At 54.6% G+C, this 18,652-nt stretch overlaps 3 protein-coding genes across 8 annotated transcripts; all 3 read right to left on the reverse strand.

The window, feature by feature from the left end:
* Positions 1 to 209: 209 nt before the first annotated feature.
* Positions 210 to 6,678, reverse strand: GINS4 (GINS complex subunit 4). Of its 5 annotated transcripts, none has more exons than XM_030464118.1 (8): positions 6,533 to 6,661; positions 6,265 to 6,351; positions 5,216 to 5,329; positions 4,990 to 5,087; positions 4,637 to 4,725; positions 4,445 to 4,535; positions 4,177 to 4,283; positions 210 to 1,400 (listed from the first exon to the last, which is right to left on the reverse strand). In XM_030464118.1, the coding sequence occupies exons 1-7, from the start codon at positions 6,653 to 6,655 to the stop codon at positions 4,187 to 4,189; spliced, it is 699 nt and encodes a 232-aa protein (XP_030319978.1). In that variant the 5' UTR covers positions 6,656 to 6,661; the 3' UTR covers positions 210 to 1,400; positions 4,177 to 4,186. The 5 variants fall into 5 exon arrangements, with proteins under 5 accessions (XP_030319978.1, XP_030319980.1, XP_030319977.1 ...); XM_030464120.1 differs by having other exon boundaries at positions 1,327 to 1,410; positions 6,533 to 6,654; XM_030464117.1 differs by lacking the exon at positions 210 to 1,400 and adding an exon at positions 2,960 to 3,363 and having other exon boundaries at positions 6,533 to 6,678.
* Positions 481 to 1,394, reverse strand: LOC103535373 (protein phosphatase 1 regulatory subunit 3C-B-like). Its single transcript, XM_030464116.1, has one exon. It carries the CDS (start codon positions 1,369 to 1,371, stop codon positions 505 to 507), a length of 867 nt encoding a protein of 288 aa, XP_030319976.1. The 5' UTR covers positions 1,372 to 1,394; the 3' UTR covers positions 481 to 504.
* Positions 6,679 to 7,423: 745 nt separating the features above from the next.
* GOLGA7 (golgin A7) lies at positions 7,424 to 11,765 on the reverse strand. Of its 2 annotated transcripts, none has more exons than XM_030464135.1 (5): positions 11,571 to 11,765; positions 9,714 to 9,866; positions 9,360 to 9,461; positions 9,002 to 9,065; positions 7,424 to 8,645 (listed from the first exon to the last, which is right to left on the reverse strand). In XM_030464135.1, the coding sequence occupies exons 1-4, from the start codon at positions 11,679 to 11,681 to the stop codon at positions 9,018 to 9,020; spliced, it is 414 nt and encodes a 137-aa protein (XP_030319995.1). In that variant the 5' UTR covers positions 11,682 to 11,765; the 3' UTR covers positions 7,424 to 8,645; positions 9,002 to 9,017. The 2 variants fall into 2 exon arrangements, with proteins under 2 accessions (XP_030319995.1, XP_030319996.1); XM_030464136.1 differs by having other exon boundaries at positions 7,424 to 8,648; positions 11,571 to 11,762.
* Positions 11,766 to 18,652: the final 6,887 nt, after the last annotated feature.

An 18,652-nucleotide genomic window follows, 5' to 3' on the forward strand; every position in this document is an offset into this window, starting at 1 on the left:
GAGACCGGTACCGACACCGGCCCGGACACCGACACTGGTACACTCACCGGTACAGACACCGAGACCGGTACCGACACCGGCCCAGACACGGAGACCAGTACCGAGACCGGTACTGACACCGGCCCGGGCACCGACACCGCTACCGAGACCGGTACCGACACCGAGACCGGTACTGACACCGGCCCAGACACTGACACCGGTCCCGACACTGCGGGGCTCGCCCCTCGCCGTCACTTTATTGTTCACTCCCGGTTACAGCAGCAGCCCCCGCGCCCCCCGCGCAAGGCACTTGGGCAGCACCGGGACCGCACTCTCGGCTCCCGGCCTTGCCGTGACGGCAGGAACCCGTAGGGGAGAAGCTCCCGCCGGACCGGCAGCTTTGGTCCCAGCAGCTCGGGGCACCGGAGGAGTTCACGGAACCGTGAGCAGCATCTGGTGCTGCCGCCCCCCTCCCCAGAGACCACCGCAGCCCCAGCAGGGCCCGCACCTCCACCCGCTGCTCTCCTACCAATACGGGGCCTGAGACTCGGAGCGCCGCCAGCTCTGCAGCTGGGACAGGACCAGGGCGGCGGCCCGGGAGGTGCCCAGGTGGTCCCAGGCCCTGCCGGCAGCCCGGAGAGCACGGGAGGGAGGGCGGATCGTGCCCACAGGGCAGATCCTGTAGTTATTCCCTTGGTTGTTGTCCCAGTGGGTCTTCTGTCGGCACTGGAAGAAGATGCAGAACTCTGCAGGAGCTCTGCAGGAGACAGAGGGCTTAGGCAGGGTGAGCTCAAAGGAGAAGGTGTCTGTGTCAGCAGAGCCGTAGGTGCTGTGCACGTACTGGCAGAAGACATCCTGGAAGTTCTTCCAGCCATCAAAGGTGATGCGGACCATCACTCTCTTCTCGTACTCGATGTTTCTGACCTTCACTGTCCCTGACAGGGAACGATCCTGGATCAAGCAGCTCTCCAGGCAGACGAGGTTGCTGTGCAGGCGGCTGCGGAAGGTCACGTAGTCTGCAGAGGGCTGTGGGAAGCCCAGCACGAACCTGCACCCCTCTGGCTCCGAGTCCCGCATCTTGGGGCTGCAGCGGGCCAGGTCAGACAGGGCGTGCTGCAGGTCACACAGATCCTCCTCGAACTTGGAGAAGAAGCGGACAGCTGTCAGCGAGAGCCCCTTCATGTCAGCAAACACGACTTTCTTCTTCTCCTGCCCCCGGGAGCTCCTGGTGTTGTCTCGCCGCTCGGGCTCAGGCTCCGCGTTCAGCTTCTGGTTGAGGCAGGACCGGAGGGGTTTGCGGCCCCGGCTGACCCGCAGCTCCTCGTAGTTCAGCAGCTTGCAGATGGGGGGCGAGTGGCTCAGGCAGAGCCGCACGGCCAGGTCCACGGGCATGGCTGGGGGACAAGGGCCCCGCTGAGCACCTGCGAGAGCCCGGGGGCGAGGAGAGGGTCAGGCGGCGAGACCTCGGCCGGCCCCGGCTCCCCCGCCGCCCTTCTTCCCCTCCCGCTCCGTTCCCGCCGGCGGCGGCACCGTACGATCAATGGGGCCGTGGGAGTGCCGGCGGCCGGGACACCTCGCGGCGACCAATCAGCGCCCTGCCCCGCCCCGAGCAGCCAATGGGAGTGGAGCCGGGCACCGGAGAGAGGAACCGGGCACCGGAGAGCGGAGCCGGGCAAGGGAGAGAGGAACCGGAGAGAGGAACCGGGCACCGGAGAGAGGAGCCGGGCAAGGGAGAGAGGAACCGGAGAGAGGAACCGGGCACCGGAGAGAGGAGCCGGGCACCGGAGAGAGGAGCCGGGCACCGGAGAGGGGAGCCGGGCACAGGAGAGCAGAACCGGGCACCGGAGAGTGGAGCCGGGCACCGGAGAGTGGAACCGGGCACCGGAGAGAGGAACCGGGCACCGGAGAGTGGAGCCGGGCACAGGAGAGAGGAGCCGGGCACAGGAGAGCAGTACACAACCAGCCCCAGGTCCCGGTAGAACGGGAGCGGTTCGGGGCTGTCCCATTCACTGAGGCTGCAGAAGAAAAGCAGCGAGTGCCCCTGGCTGGGATCTGAGCTGCTCAGCCGGGCCCTGCCCCGCACTGCTCAGGGACTCTGAGCACAGGGAACACTGAGATACCCGCGATCCAAAGTCAATCAGCTCCTGAGTTTCTTATCCCAGTTCCACACCTTGAAAATGAAACTCGCTCACACTGCTCTGTCCCCAACATCTGTGCTCAAAATCACCTTCACTGATGGCTCACGTGTGACTCCCTGACTGACAGGGCTGTCACCCCAGCCAGATCACCCCTGCACAGCCCCTGCCACCCACTAATCCCTCCAGAGCTCTCCAGCCACTTAGGTTAAGCAGCCCTGATTCTTCCTGCTGACGGCACGGATTTCCATCAGCCCTGACACCATCGACCTGTCAGGATTTACACACAGCTTCCCAGGCCCCTGTCCCACCACAGCACCCACTGGCAACACCCTGCAGCTCAGAGATGGCTCTGGGCAAGCAAAAAGATTGGGAAAAGAGGCAAGAGAATCAAAGCAGCAGCATCCTCTGAAAGGATGTGTGGCACTCACACAACTGCTGAGCAGACACTGCTGCCTGGGGAGGAGCAGGACAGCCACCTCTGTGGGTGACCAGGAGCCAGACACACTTGTCTGGCTGGGCCTGCAGGAGCTGCTGGTGGCTACTGGTGGCTGCTGGTGGGCAGCTCTCCACCCCCAAAGGGGAGATGCAGGGTCAGCCACAGAGCACTCCTCCCCCGAGAGGCTTCACAGTGGCTGCAGCTGCCCAAGTGACAGCTCCTGAGGTCATGACAGAAAGCTGTCCCCTCTGTCCCCTTTCCTCTGAACTAAGGGCTTGTGGCCGTGCAAGCTGTCTGCTCTTCAACCTCTGAATGTTTGAAACTTCCCCACAGAATTTCCAGTTGTTTCCCCACCGTGCACAGAAGCCTGGGGAGGCAGCTCTGGCTAACCAAGGAACAACCACCCTCACTGAATCACGGTATTTATTTGAGATCACTTTCCTGGAGGCACCCAGGAAAAAAAAAGAAAGAGAACTGCCTTTGATTCCTTTTCTAGACAGGACCTTCAGAAGGACAATTCCTGTGATTCCAGCTGGGTGGAATCAGACCCAGTTAGGGCCATGTGAGCTGCAGAGGCAAGGCAAGTGCTTGCTGCCTGGACAATGGTTCAGTCAAACTTAAGAGGGCCAAGGAGAAAGTCTGCCAGACGTGCCACTCAGACACTCCCCAAGCAGCTCTTCTCCAGCATGCCTGAGATTACTGACAGCTTTGGCTGGAGCTTCAGTCACCTCTGCAAAGCTGCCTGGGCTGTAGATATGGGCAGGACACAATCCCCAGCCCTTCCCGAGGGCAGAGCTGTTCTGCTGATTCCTAAGGATTAAAGCCAGCCTCCTCTTAACATCTATACTTGAAAGAATCTTCTTTACCTAAATGGATTCATTAGGAGCATGATAAACCACGCATGCAAAGCCACTCACACTGCCAGAGACACTGAATGAGCCTGCACTGGACAGAGGGAGTGTCAGAGGAGCAGAGGCTGCTCCTCACACAGCACCATTTGCTCCTCAGCTGCAATTTCCACCCTTAACATGTTCCAGATCCCTTCTGCAAGAACCAAGATTTGCTCTGCCAGCAAGTATCTCTCCACATGGTGAGGGTTTTTTGCTCAATTAACCACGTGGCAAAGATGGCACAGAGGTGTGTGTGTCCCCCTGCAGCTCACCTCAGGGCAACTGTCCCCTTGCACAATGCCCAGAGTTGCACCAGCTCTGTGACAAGATCAAAGCTGACGGAGGAAGGTGGAGTTTCCACGGGTGGGTTGCCACACAGTCAGCCAGACATCTCCCACCCAACAGCCTCACTTAACCAACAGCGCTGAGCTGGAGACCCAGGGGACACAGCACTGCAGGGGTAGAAAGGACACAGAGCCCGGGGAGGGGACACAGAGCCCGGGGAGGGGACACGGAGCCCGGGGAGGGGACACGGAGCCCGGGGAGGGGACACGGAGCCCGGGGAGGGGACACGGAGCCCGGGGAAGGGACACGGAGCTCGGGGAGGGGACACGGAGCCCGGGGAGGGGACACGCAGGGACACAGCCCCGCCCCAGTGCCCTCTGCCGGTCTGTCAGAGTGGCAGCCACAGTGTTCACCCCACCCCCCTCGCCCCCCCAGCTCACTCACTCACCACTCCCCCCTCAGATGAGCTGCACAGCTCCCGAGGCCACCAGGGGCGCGATGGCTCGGTACCGGATCAGGTGCTGTGAGCCCTCCTCCAGGTCGATGGTGTAATCCCTGCAGGAAGGGGCAGGGTCAACACCACGGCTTCTGTGCAGCCAAACTGCTACCCTGCAGCACGAGGGAAGCACCCACCTACCCCTTGACCCCCCACCCTACCCCTGCTCACCCACCCTCTCCCCCTGATCACGCCCCCAACCCCTCATCACCCTCCCTACCCCTGCTCATCCATCTCTGGCTCCACCAGGATGTTCTCCTGACGCTCCAGCACCCTCAGGAACACGAAGGAATCCAAGTTGGGCTTTGGAACTGCAGAACAGGGATGAGGAGCATGAGCTCAGGGCCAGCTGATGCTCCTCTGCAGGACACCTGGAGTCCCCCAGAGCTCCCCCCAGGCCCAGGTCACTCACTGGATTTTAGGAGAGACACTTTCTGCAGGTTGGGTGGCATGTGCTTCAGGGCCACGTTCTTCAGGTAAGTCTCAGTGTTTGCCATGTACCTAAAAGAAACCATTGGAGCATTTACTGGTTTAACTACACACAGATCTGCACAGAGTGTCCTGACTCACAGACCCAGCAAGGGGTGGTCAGAGACAAGCAATGAGCTCAGAGTTACCAGAGCTGTTTCATTTCAGCCCTTTACTTGTCTTGGTAAAACCCCTGATTCTTACAGACAAGGCAAACAGTCCTAAGAACTGCCAGGCACAACCCATGGGTGAGTTCTCCAAGCCACGAGAAGGGAGATGCATCCAGAACATACTCACTCCTTAGCAAAAGCAAACTCCTCTGGTGACAGAATGGAAGGTTCCCCTTCAGCTCGAGACTTCTCCTTCTCCAGGACATGAGGGAAAAACTTCTCTATCTGATATTGGAACAAAATCCCACAGACTGGAACACACCTCCCCCTTCAATCCCCACTCCAGAGGCTTCCCCTGGGAGCAGGGCTGCACTGCTGCCCAGCCAGGCTCCCCCTGTGCCTGCCCTGGGTACCTTCACGAGCCTGCAGCGCAGGTAACTGCTGAGCACGTAGCGGATCCTCTCCACCTCCATCCGGTGAACACTGACCTTCAGGTCTCCTCTCTTTGCCCGTTTCAGGTTTGCCTCCTGCAAGGAAAGGCACAGAGAAGTTAGATGGCTGAAACCCCAATGGGGTTTGTACACAGGATGCACAAAACCAGCTCTGTGGCTGTTTCCTTGCAGGTGTTTCCTTGGATCTCCCAGTCCCTTCTCCAAGACAAGCTCCAGGAGGTGTGGTATACATGTGGAACTGAAAATATAAACTATGTCTCTTGGTCCAGGTTTTTTTCCTTCACCCGGCTGGTAATTACCATATCTTTATCTCAAGGAATGCCTCACAGACACCTGGTCGCCCAAACCTAGCAGGGTTCCAGAACACAAAGATAAGAACTGACTCATCCCAGGAAGCCTGGAGATTTGTATGTATCAGGGCCATCTTGAATGAAGTGACCCCCCCTTTCTTTTTGGGGGATAAATAACCCTAGGAAAAGATGGGAAAAGTGAGTGCTTCTTCAGCTCGACGTCTCCTCAGCTCGTCACCCCGATTTCCAGCTACGGAAAGACAGAGCAGCGACTCAACAGCGAAAACAGAAGCAGCCTCAGCCCGAGGAACCAGGATCAACTCTCCAGCCCGAGGCCTGGCCCTGCGCCAGACGGTGACATTTTCTCTCTTTTGTTTCTCCTTTGTTACTCTTAACGACCACCGATTAAGGTGGTTACTTTATACAAAAGGTCTTGTTGCTAGTAAAACGGCTTTCCCTGTTTAGAAATAAACTTTGTAACTCATTTTAAATCCAGCAGTCTGGTTATTTGTCGATTCAAGCGTCGTCTCTGAGTCAGTGGCTGAATGTTCCTCGCAATCAAAATATAAATAATAACTCGGATCGTAACAGGAGGATTCCCAGAACACCCTGATCTCAGGGACAGAGCAGGAGGCAGTCCTGGCAATCCCAGAGGAACCCAAGCATGCACTTCCCAGGCCAGGCACCGGGGTCCTGCCGGTACCGCCCCCTGGAACCCACCATGTGGTCCAGCTGCTCCACCACACACTCAATGATCTCGGGTTTGCTCTCCAGCAGCTCTGGGGCGAATTTTTCATTCAGCCAGGCCTGAAAGAAGCAAGATTGTAAGAAGCGAGGGACGCGCCTGCCATCCTCCCCATCCCCCCGAATCTCGTCCCGTCCCATCGCCTCCGAGAGCCCAGCGGGACCGGCACCCCCCCCACCCCTCATCCGGACAGCCCGGGCCTTTGCTTCCCGTCACCCCGCCAAGCTCCCCAGCAAACCCCACCTGCTCCAGGCTGCGGATGAGCTGCGCTGGCGTGAGCACCAGCTCCTCGCTGCCGCCGTCAGAGTCCGCCTCGGCCTCCGTCCCCATCCCCATCCCGGTCCCCTCGCCGCCCGCTGCCGCCATCCCGCCTCGGCTCATGGAGCAGGCGCAGCTCTGACGTCATCGCCCGGCGCAGCCCAGTGACGTCACTGCCCACCCTGAGGGAAATGGCGGCGATCGGCGGAGCAGCGAGGGAGGAAGCGGGGGGAACCGGGGGGCTGGGAAGGGACAAAGAGCGGGATCCCGGAGCCCCGGGAGGAACCGGGGGGCTGGGAAGGGACCAAGTGCAGGAGCCCGGAGCCCCGGGAGGAACTGGGGGGCTGGGAAGGGATAAAGAGCGGGATCCCGGAGCCCCGGGAGGAACCGAGGGGCTGGGAAGGGACCAAGTGCGGGAGCCCGGAGCCCCGGGAGGAACCGGGGGGCTGGGAAGGGATAAAGAGCGGGATCCCGGAGCCCCGGGAGGAACCGAGGGGCTGGGAAGGGACCAAGTGCGGCAGCCCGGAGCCCCGGGAGGAACTGGGGGGCTGGGAAGGGAACAAAGAGCGGGATCCCGGAGCCCTGGGAGGAACCGGGGGGCTGGGAAGGGACAAAGAGTGGGATCCCGGAGCCCTGGGAGGAACCGGGGGGCTGGGAAGGGACCAAGTGCAGGAGCCCCGGGAGGAACTGGGGGGCTGGGAAGGGACAAAGAGCGGGATCCCGGAGCCCTGGGGGACTGGGAAGGAACAAAGAGCGGGAGCCCGGAGCCCCGGGGGGCTGGGAAAGGACCAAGTGCGGGATCCCGGGAGGAACCGGGGGGTCTGGGAAGGGACAAAGCAGCCCCGGATCCGCCGCTTGGCAAAGCACGACACAGACAACGGTGTAAGAAAAGATTTACTGATCCGTTAGAAGTTCCGCCAGTATTGCAAGAGATGTGAAAGGCAAACACTGTTACAGGTTAGAAAAAAACCCCAAGATTTATACAATGAAAACATGAAAAGAAAAAACAAATCAGTGGCTGAGTAACAAGCCTGGAATTTCAGATCCAGATTAGCACCTACAGCTCCACCAGCAGCCAGAGCACTGTAATCACCTCCTCCTCTAAATGCCCAAATTCCTTCTCCAGTTGGACAGCAATGCTCCAAACCCAGACCAGGACATCCTTGCTTTGATAAGGGAAAAGTATGAGAGGAAAATATCAAGCCAGGTTGGTTTGTGGGGACTTCACTGCTGCAGGAACTGCTGAGGAATGGTGATGAGTGGGGGACACTAAATAATGCACTGCTCTACTCTGAGTGTGCAGCAGAGAGTTAAGAAATCACCTTACACAACATCTAACAGTTTGCCAAATCAGTTTTTTTCTTATAAATTATATATAATAAATCCATAAAGAAACAGTTTTACACTTCACATATTAACCAGAGCAGGGTAGGAATTGTTGTGTTTATTGGTTCAGCATCCATTTTATTGTCCTTACTGTTGTATGAACAAACAGACTCCCCTCTTCTGGTGAGCATGGACAGATGCAACAGCACAGACACAGCAGTAGAAAAAACACCAGTATTAAAGTCCAGCTGCTCCTCTCCTTTCTAGGAACAGCCAAAAACTTTTTTTTTTTTAAAAAAAACAACACTTTGCCTTCTGGTTTTCCATGAGAATCAGCAGAGGGAATGCAAGAGGCTCATGGCCTGCAGTCACTTCTCAGCAGGCAGAGGCCCTGGGGATCCCCTCACCCCAACAGGGACTGGAGAGAAGGGAAAAGTCCCAAGTCTGCCCTGGCTGATGCAGGGGGGAGGAACAGCCCTGTGCTGACATGACTAAAATCAGAGTGCTGCTGGGCCAAGTGGCCTCTTTCTTCCAGAGGAGAACGTAGTTTTACCACTCCTGCTTTTCCTTGGAAAACAAACAAACCAACCAACCAACTAAAAAGTGATCTCATTGCTTAGAAGTTTGCCAGAAAATGGATGCTGACCAGCTGGGTCACCCCCTGGGGAGCAGTTTTAGGAAGTTAGTCCTTGTAAGAGATGGCACCATGGATCTGGCAGCAGAGAGGAATGATGCTCTAAAGTAGGAGGTAGGGGAAGAGCAAGTCCACTGTCTGCTGGAAAAGAAGGTTCAGAGTATTAGAAACTATTACTAAATAAAACCAACAGAACCTTATGACAAAGGCTGCAGAGTAAAACAGAAATGATTTTACAGAACAGAGAAAAAATTTGGACATCATAAAACACAAGTAAGATTTATGCAGATTTGCAGTCTGTAATTCTTTAAAGATAAACCCAGTGCCATCTGATCTGTGTGAACACCCAGTGGCACAGTGCCAGGTGTTGGTGTTTCTACTTGTCCTGTGCAGCCCAGATTGATGTGGCTGGGCTGGGATCAGCTCCAGCTGTGGGGAAATACTGCCTGAGAGGACAAGGGGATGGATCCAGTGCAGGGTGAACACCCACCCACCTGAAACTCCTCAGTTTTATCTTCCACTGCTCATACCTCTGTCTTCATAAATGGTGATTTCAATCTGCACAGAAAAGTTGTTAGGGAAACATACTATGAAAAGGTTATGAAAAGAAACAAAAATGGCAAAAAAAAAAAAAATATTAAGGTTTTAGAAGCTTTGGATTTTCCTCTTCACACCTGTGGTTTCAGGGCACAGGGGAGCAGCCTCACACATTCTGTTTCCATTGTTGATGTGCCCAAAATTTAAGTGTTAAAATCTGACCAGAGATGGCACAGCCAGCAGTGACCAGAGCCAGGTGTCCTGCACGGGCTCCTCCTGGTCTGTGCACCCAGGGGAAGGGTCCCAGAAGGATACAACTCGTAGCCCTCTCTCGATGGGGTCTGTCAGGAGGAGGCCCTGAGGAGCATAAATCTTCTCGTTCTGTTCCTGAATGAACTTGGCAATTTTCTTTAGAACCTGGAAGCAGAGGAGCAGAGAAGTCTCAGTTCCAGCTGGAGACCCCAGCCCCAGCAGTTTTGGGGGAGCAGAGCAAGAGGCAGAGCTTGCAGAGCTCCCCTGAAGCACAGCAGGGGATGAGGTGACTCAGAGTGACTGACACACCAGTGTCACTGCTCTGCTGCAGCACCCAGAGGCTGGCTGCTGTTTGGAGGACAAACTCCTACCCAGCCCCAGCACCCCCCAGTTAACACCCCCCCCCACACAACTCACCTTCTCATAGTGTGTCTCCATGCACAAGAAGATGGTGTAGGCAGTCAGGCAGGCCAGGCACCCCTCCAGGTAGGACTGGCCCCCCAGCTTTTCAGCTTCTGCGTAGAGGTTGTTGAGTGTCCTCACAGTCTCCTCAAACTGCTGCCTGTCAATCTGCAAGAGAACTCAGCTTCAGCTGAGGACAGGACCCACACTTCTGCTGATCTTGAGAGAAGTTAATGCCCTCGGTGCCTCGTTGGCCTTGGCAGTGCCTTGTTTTTAAAAGCAAGATCTGTGCTTTTAATTATCATAGAATCACAGAATGGGCTGGGTTGGAAGGGACCTCAGAGCTCATCAAGTCCAACCCTTGATCCACTCCCCCCGTGGTTCCCAGCCCATGGCACTCAGTGCCACATCCAGGCTCTTTGGAAAGATCTCCAGACACGGAGAATCCACTCCTTCCCTGGGCAGCCCATTCCAATGCCTGATCACCCTCTCCAGAAAGAAATTCTTTCTCATCTCCAACCTAAACCTCCCCTGGCACAACTTGAGACCCTGCCCTCTTGTCTTGCTGAGAGTTGCCTGGGAAAAGAGCCCAACCCCCCCCTGGCTCCAACCTCCTTTCAGGGAGTTGCAGAGAGTGATGAGGTCTCCCCTGAGCCTCCTCTTCTCCAGCCTCAACACCCCCAGCTCCCTCAGCCCTTCCTCACAGCAATTCTGCTGGATCCCTTCACAGCCTCCTTGCTCTTCTCTGCACCTGCTCCAGCACCTCAAGCTCCTTCCTGAGCTGAGGGGCCCAGAACTGGACTTCTCCAAGACAGAAGATGTTGACACTGCTGCAGTGGAAAGTTACAGGAATCCATCCCCTCAGGAGTTAACCCTGTCAGGGCCTTTCCCTGTTTCCTCTCCTGCCCTGCACTCTGCAGAGCTCACTCTGGTATCCACCTCACTCCCCTCCTGACTGCACCTCCACCCTTGGCAGCCACCTCCACGCTCAGACACAAAGCTTGAAGGACACTCAGGATACAGCCCTGGAGCTCTCTGTTAGATTTCTGCCCAGTGATGAGATTCTGTGTGAGATTCCAACATGAGGTGAACACAAAACAAGTGAGAATAACACAGTAACTAAACAAAGGTGCAGCTCAACAGGAAAAATAGCCAAAAAACCCCTAATTGACAAACGAGGAGTAGAGAGAGCAGTGAGGGAAGGGAGGGCAGAGCTCTTACCAACAGCCCCACTGCTCAGACAGGCTCTCAACAAGGAGAAACAAAATAAAGGAGGAAGAGAAGTGTGGTGAGCAATCAAAAAGGTGCCAGCAAGAGGAGTTTGTTTTGCATTCGGTTGGATGAAAGCTCTTGAGAGGTCCTTGTGAGGGTTGGGCAGAGCTGGATCTCTGCACCAGAACCGGCCCGGGCAGGGCAGAGCCAGGGACACGGCCTGTCCTGCACTGACACCCCCGCTCCAGGACCCAAGAGAAGCACTAGAACTCTTTTTCCTGCAGCTTTTCACCGGGAACCGGAAGCATTTTACCATCGCTCGGAAACACAACCGGGACAAACAACAACGTTTTTGTGCCAGGAAATAAAATAAACATCACCCGAAGCAGGGTGACCGCCTGGGCTCTCCTCACCACGCACAGGCTGTGAGAACAGACAGGAGCAGAGAGCGCTGGCAGCCCCGAGGGCTCCGGTACCGCCGGGCCGGGCGGACCTACCGGCACCTACCGGCGGCTCCGGTCCAGCTGCGGGGAACCCACCGCCCGCCCCACAGGCACCGCCGGTCTGTGCGGTCACCCCGGACGCGGCCCTGCACAGCCCGAGCCGCCGGTCCCGGTGAGAGCGGCACCGGGAGCCGTGAGCGGGCCCGCCCCGCTTTACCCTGTTCTCCAGCTCGGCCGGGAACTTGCTCTGGAACTGGCAGCGCGTCCCGCCGCTGTAGTCCCGCTGGATGAAGACTTTTCCCGACACCGGCGCCTGCTGCGGCCTCATCGCTCCGCTCCGCTCCGGGGCAGCCGCTGCCCTGCGGCTCCGGCCAAAGCGTCGCCACCGCTCCGGGCAGGGAAAGGGCGGAAGTGCCGCACTGCGCATGCGCCGCAGCCTCTCTCGCACGCAATGCGCAGGCGTAACCCCACCCCCGCCCCCTCAGTGCCAGGCTCTGCGCATGCGTCTGCGGCGCTCGCCTCCCATTGGTCACCCCTTCCCCCAATGCACGCGGCTCCGGACCCAGTACGGCCCCGAACTTCCGGACGCCCCCGAACCTCCCCGATTCCTTCCGAATTCCCCCGATCCCCTCCGAACCTCTCCGATCACCTCCGAGCCCCTTGGCGCGGGAAGGTCTGTGGGGAGCTGTCCCGCCCGGTCGTGTCCCGGGGTTCGTGTCATAGAATCCTAGAATGGGCTGGGTTGGAAGGGACCTCAGAGCTCATCAAGTCCAACCCTTGATCCACTCCCCCCGTGGTTCCCAGCCCATGGCACTCAGTGCCACATCCAGGCTCTTTGGAAAGATCTCCAGACACGGAGAATCCACTACTTCCCTGGGCAGCCCATTCCAATGCCTGATCACCCTCTCCAGAAAGAAATTCTTTCTCATCTCCAACCTAAACCTCCCCTGGCACAACTTGAGACCCTGCCCTCTTGTCTTGCTGAGAGTTGCCTGGGAAAAGAGCCCAACCCCCCCCTGGCTCCAACCTCCTTTCAGGGAGTTGCAGAGAGTGATGAGGTCTCCCCTGAGCCTCCTCTTCTCCAGCCTCAACACCCCCAGCTCCCTCAGCCCTTCCTCACAGCAATTCTGCTGGATCCCTTCACAGCCTCCTTGCTCTTCTCTGCACCTGCTCCAGCACCTCAAGCTCCTTCCTGAACTTCCTGAGGGGCCCAGAACTGGACACAGGACTCAAGCTGTGGTCTCCCCAGAGCTGAGCACAGGGGCAGAATCCCTTCCCTGGACCTGCTGGCCACGCTCTTCCTCAGCCAGCCCAGGATGCCATTGGCCTTCTTGGCCACCTGGGCACACTGCTGCCTCCTCTTCAGCTTCCTGGCAATCCAGACTCCCAGCTCCCTTTCTGCCACTCTGTGCCCAGCCTGGAGCTCCCCATGGGGTTGTTGTGGCCAAAGTGCAGGACCCGGCACTTGGAATGTTGAACCTCATCCCCTTGGGATCATCCCAACTCTCCAGTCTGTCCAGGTCCCTCTGCAGAGCCCTCCTGCCTTCTAGTTGATCGACACTTCCCCCAGCTTGGTGTCATCTGCGAAACTCCCTGTCCCGGGGTTCGTGTCCCGGTGTTCGTGTCATGTCCCGGTGTTCATTTCTTCCCCACTCCCTCAGGAGCCGTGGGCAGTGGGAGCAGTGCAGCCCCCTCAGCCTTTATTCCGAGAGGATTTTGCGGATAAATGCATAATTTCCAGGCCACTTGAGCTCTGCCCTTGCTGAAGGCACAGGGGAGGTCTCAGGGCATGAAGTGTGAGGAGCAGCTGAAACCCAAAGATGGGTTTTGCACTTCAGGTCTCCACTCGTCAGGAAAAGTCAGATGGTGGCACCTAACTGACCTCTGGGTCCAATGACATTGCTTTAAAACATTTTAAATGTAAACATAAGGTGGAATGCTCATGTTCAGCAGAGCAAAACCTCCCTGAGAAATGGCAGCGTCCTGTATGCAATGCGGAATGGAGGGGAACGGGGCGATAACAGGAGGGACAGGAGATTCCTGGTGTCTGTGAGAGGCTGTGCCCATGGGACTGGGAAAAGCAAACAGAAATTATGGCACAATTGCTGAGCATGGTCCCCAGGGAGTATTTTCTGGGGTCACACTGTAAAGAATAAAGGTTTAAAATTGTAATGTGTTGTTTTGTTGAGTGTGTCTTTCTCCGGAATGTTTGGTTTAATGATGTTTGCAATAATTAAGGTTTTGCTTAGGCTGTTTGTTGAAATAGCATGTTATATCCTGTTACTCTAAAGTGTATGTTTATGTTTAAACGTACTCATAAAGAGGAAAAGTCAGAAAAATAAGAAGAGGGAGACGACCGCAAAAGCCACGAGGAAGACGTAACCATTGGCCAATTCCCTCAGCAACAGGACAAAGCCCACGAAACAAGAACCAATGTTGGGAAAACCAGTGATAAAGTGATAAGAGACTGAGGGGAAGGGGGTGACAAAAGGTATAAAAGACCTGGTTTTACCTCATTGCACTTGAGAGCCGATTGGTAGAGCTGCGGCTCCCCGGCACCCAACGTGCTGCTTTTCTTATATCTCCGTCAATAAAGAGTTTTATTGCTGATACATCGAGTCAGTCTGTTTAACAACACATGAGAGATTCGGAGCAAAGCTTCCTGCCAAAGCTGCCAGTGAGCTGCTCAGTGTTAATTAACAAAGAGCTCCTGAAGAGGCATTGCAGAAGCTGCAGGTCCAGGGGAAGTGAAGTCCCAAGGAGAAATGAACCCCCGTGCAGCCCCGGGCCCTGCTGTGTCTGACCAGACCGAGGGACCTGACCTGCTCCCTGTCACCCTGTGCCAGGAATTGTCCCACTCCAAGCCACGATGGTTCTCACAGAAAGCCAGAACCAACCCGATGCCCAGGTCCCCGCTGGCTGTGAGCCTGGCTGTCACCCCTCACTCTGCAGTGCATTTGTGGGGAGCACCCGCTGCCCGTGCCCTCTGTGCTCTTGCTGTGTCTTGGACAGATTACTTCTTCCTAAACCTCTTTTCTTGTGTGAGAGGATGACTGAGGTCCCAGCCCTGGGACACTGACCTGGAGAGCAGTCAGCACTGCCTGCCCGGGGATCTCCTGCTGGCTCAGCACTGTCTGGCTTCGCCCCAGTGCTCCCAGTGTCCGTCTGCCCCGGGACTGGCATGTCAGGAGGAGGTGAGCCAAGGTCCTGGGCTGCCTTAGCTGATGGGAGTCACTGTGAGTAACTCTCCATTATTACAAATTATTGGGAATTATTACAAATCGGGAAATAAACATAAAAAAAGCAATGCTTCCACACTCCCACCCTCACCCTGTGAGCCCCTCGAGCTGTGTCCATGGGAGATGGATTTGGCACAACCCAGCCTGCAAGGGTCCTGTGGCAGAGCAGGTCTGGAGTGTGTTCTGCTGCTCTGGACTGCTGGGAGCCAAGAGTTTATTAGGAATTGTTGGTGCACTTGTTGGCAGCTCTGCAAATGTGCATGGAGCCAAGTGCCACAAAGGCAGAAATGAGCTGACCCACCTCTCTGGAGGAAGTGCTCTGTCTTCATTACTTCTTGGCATCATCCTGCTTGAAGCACTTCCTGTTTTCTCCTGAATCTTTTTCATTCTTGCTCAGAAAAGGATTATGAAATTTTACAATGCTGTAATAAACTGCTATTATTTATTAAATAAGAAAGCCTTGTAAAAAATAGGAGAATTCAATCCAGATGCAATCTATTGCAAGGGCACTTGAAATTCCAGATGTTTGTAGTAAAATATGGTCTCTAATTCATGCTCTTTGAGACAAAAAGTGCTCCTGGCTGGGCACCCTGGCCCAGCTCAGTGTGGCTGTGCCTCCTCCCACAGGCTGGCCCAGGATTAGGAGCAGCTCTGGTGTCTAACTGTAAAATTCAACATCCCCCTTGGTTGTCCCCATTTGAGGGCTGGGACAGCCTGGGCTGCACAGGCTCAGGCTTGGGGAGACTTTTTCCAGATCTGCTGTCCAGGCAGTGTCCAGCACCAACTGGCTCAGAGCTGCTCCAAGGGCTGGTGAGCCTATGGATCACCCCTCTCCCACAGCCTGTCAGTGTTTCTAGAGGCAGCAGGCTTCTGATAAAAAACAAACAAAAATGTATATACACTGAGGTCAGCTGGAAGCAGAAGGTAGATGAAATCAGGCTGTAATGGAAGCAGCCCCATCACTCCTCATCTCCCAGTTTCCAGGCTGGGAGACCATAAGTGTTGGTGTAGGAGTCATGTGTGGGCTCTCTGATTTATAAGGGTTCAATATCCTTACATCCCACCTGGAGCTGAGCCTGATGGATCATTTGTTGTCTCCCTCACCACAATTCAACAAGGAAGAAATAAACATAAGAATGATTTACTTAGGTTATTCTTTTACAGAATATAATAGACAGAATATAATAGACAGCCTCTAGACACATCTGCCTCTAGACAAAAGCAGCAGTTTTGCAATCACCCAATATGTTGAGCAGAGCTGTCACTGTCCCCAGCTGCATGCTCCAGGGACACATCTGTGATGTTTGGCTCCCCAGAAGGTCTCCAGGGCCTGGCAGAGACTGAGATCTGCTGCCACCTGGGGAAGGGACACCCTGATCCCCTGTGGATAAAGCCAGGACAAAGGGTGGAACCTGGGTATTGGGCTGCTGCTGATCCTACCTCACCCTCCTGCCCCTCACCTCCTTCCACAGGAACAGCCTGAACTAATTAACCCTCTAGCACTTCATAATGAAGACTAATAAACACCTAATGGGTTTGCTTGAACAAACAACCTCGGCACAGGCCATAGGAAACCCCCAGTCCTGCAGAGCCAGAGATCCCCCAGCCCCATCTATCCAGTGCCTCAGGTATTGTCTCCTCTTTGGGGACCTGGGTTAGAAACGTGGTGAGAACAAGTGGGGCTTGTTCTTCCTGCAGACCCTGCCAGCAGCATCCTGTCCCCTGTGTCACAGCATGCCTGCTGGAGCTGGGTTTGTGCAATATCATAGCCCGTGCTCTGAGGGAAGCACACTCAGAAGTATTCTGCTTTAAATGTTGTACCAGATGGGCTGTGTTTTCCTAGCCTCTAGCTGGTTCCAATGTGCAAACAGTTAAGATCATAATGTTAACATTTTCTCAGATGTTTTATGTGCATATAAAATATTCTCAAAGAATGTGCTTTTGAATGCAAGGTTTTATCCTATTACACTTTTACTAGAATTTATAAAAACATTAAGAATATGTTTTCAGGGTCTATGAGATGCTGCTGGCCTTTGGAGTAAACTCTGCAGCTCTTGCAGTGGAATATAACTGCTACTACATGGGAGATGTCTCTGCAGTTTTTATGATCAGGTAAATGCCCAGTTCTGCAGTTCCATATCTGTCACCTGGTTAACAAAGGGGCAGCTAAGAAGAAGAATGTTCCATCTCTGCAACAAAACCTTTTGCTTTCTGTCAGGGGCTAAACTTTTGGCTTCTGCAGGCTGAAATGTGTTCAGATCAGGTACTAAAAATACAACTAAATAGCTCAGGGCAGCTCTTCAATGGACTGAGTTGTTTAGCTTATCTCCCAGCAAGTGCAACAGCAGCAATTGCAGCCTCCTGCAGGCAGCTGGAGATGCTCAGGGTTAACTTATTTCTTCCTGGCTTGACTGAAAACCCAATTCATGAAAGGAGATAAATGGCAGCAAGTGGATGTTTATGTAAAGACATCTATGTTTCTGGAACAGAAAAGATGGCAAACTCTGTAATCCCTGGGAATCTGCCTGAACACAGAGGCTGAGCCTGGAAGTGTTGATCAGGTAATCTCTCCATTTCAGAAAGATCCATGTGATGCATTATTCCGTTTTATGGTTCCACACGTAAGTAGTTCATAATTTTAGCAGGCTTTTTTCTATTCAAAGATGGCCAATTAGAAAAAAAGCCTGTTAAAATTATATAGCAAGGGTGCATGAAATCATAAAGAAAGGTTGTAAATCACTGCCAAAGAGAGAGCTGCAGGCTCTGTCTCCAAGCTGCACACCGTGAGCTGACCCGAGGTGGCTCAGCCCTTTCCAACAAACCTCTGGACTTTGGGGGGCTGCACTCTCAGAATCCCATCCTGCCAGCACTGCTGCAGGGGAGAGAAACCCTCTGTGCATGCCCTGAGCCCAGGGGTGCATCATCCCTCAGCCATCCCAGACACACAGTGCTGAATCTGCAAGTTGGGAAGCTTGAAGGGTTCTGTTTGAGTTGTGTGTAAGGGTTCCTTGCTGTTCCTGAGTTTTCCAGCCTGATGTGACCAAGCACAGAAACTTTGGGCTGATGGAAGAGACAGAAGGATACGAAACAAAGAGTCTTTCAGGCCACCTCATGCAAGATCCAAGAGGACAAATCAAATTTACAGGCATAGCTTAGATTGGGAGATATGCTTGCAAAGCCAATTTGTTTCATTTTATAGGCTTGAAAGATTCTAAGTCAGGGCTCCCTGTATGGTTTGAATTAGGTTTGGATAGTGGCATTCTGGAAAGCTGGATCTGGAGAGGTTTTCACTCAGGGTGCTTGGAATCCAGCAGGGCCAGGAGCCGGCGGGGCCGTGTCCAGGCAGCCTCGGGGCTGGCTCAGCTGAACCCAGGGAGATGGTTCTGGGCCAGAACCTCCAGAACTGTCTTGTGCTGCTTGGCCACGGACCTCAAGACACCAGCATCTTCCTCCTGGGAATCCTGCTGGGAATCTGTGTCACTCTTTCTCCAGCACAAGGAGCCACCGTGGCTCCCAGGCCCCTAAGCTCTGGGATGCTTTTGGTGCCTTGCAAGCAGCAAGAAGAACATTTTAGCAGGGGGATAAGCTCCTGGCTCCCACTGCTCAGCTCAGCTGCCAGAAAAGTTCCCCGGGAAGTAGCACAATCTTTGTTTGGTCATTAAAGGAGAAAAAAGAGAGAGGGAATCTTAGGAAATGCTTGAAACGATTAGCTGATCTTAACTCTAAGGAGCTAAACAAATGCAAAGCAATCCTCCCCCCAGCCCCTCGTGCTGCTGTAGAATGTAATCTCATTTCTAAACACACAATTACAGAAAATAAAAAGAAAAGAAAAGAATAATTAATTTCTGCTTCCTCATGCAAATCCTCTGACCAATCATTTAGGGATCAGGGGCAATTCAGCTTCTTGTGCAAATTCCAAACTGAAGGCCTGAAAAAAGCAAGTGAATGGATTTACTTTTCTAAGAACCAGAATTAACAAAGGTTCCATTTTCCATGGTTATGTGCCTGGCCAGACAGCCCTTGCTGACAAGCTCTCAAAAAACATGTGTTGGCCTGTTGA

Source organism: Calypte anna, chromosome 22 (assembly GCF_003957555.1).
Source record: "Calypte anna isolate BGI_N300 chromosome 22, bCalAnn1_v1.p, whole genome shotgun sequence".
Taxonomy (NCBI): Eukaryota; Metazoa; Chordata; class Aves; order Apodiformes; family Trochilidae; genus Calypte; species Calypte anna.

Bases quoted from the DNA above. Each gene is read 5' to 3' on its own strand.
- GOLGA7 (XM_030464135.1), bottom strand. From the start codon at position 11,681: ATGAGGCCGCAGCAGGCGCCGGTGTCGGGAAAAGTCTTCATCCAGCGG. The intron at 9,867-11,570 runs GTAAAGCGGGGC...GTTCTCTTGCAG, and splicing joins CGGCCGAGCTGGAGAACAGG to ATTGACAGGCAGCAGTTTGA. The intron at 9,462-9,713 runs GTGAGTTGTGTG...CTCTGCTTCCAG, and splicing joins TGGAGACACACTATGAGAAG to GTTCTAAAGAAAATTGCCAA.
- GINS4 (XM_030464117.1), bottom strand. From the start codon at position 6,670: ATGAGCCGAGGCGGGATGGCGGCAGCGGGCGGCGAGGGGACCGGGATG. The intron at 4,726-4,989 runs GTGAGTATGTTC...GGTTTCTTTTAG, and splicing joins GAGTTTGCTTTTGCTAAGGA to GTACATGGCAAACACTGAGA. The intron at 4,536-4,636 runs GTGAGTGACCTG...CCTGTTCTGCAG, and splicing joins AGTGTCTCTCCTAAAATCCA to TTCCAAAGCCCAACTTGGAT.
- LOC103535373 (XM_030464116.1), bottom strand. From the start codon at position 1,371: ATGCCCGTGGACCTGGCCGTGCGGCTCTGCCTGAGCCACTCGCCCCCC.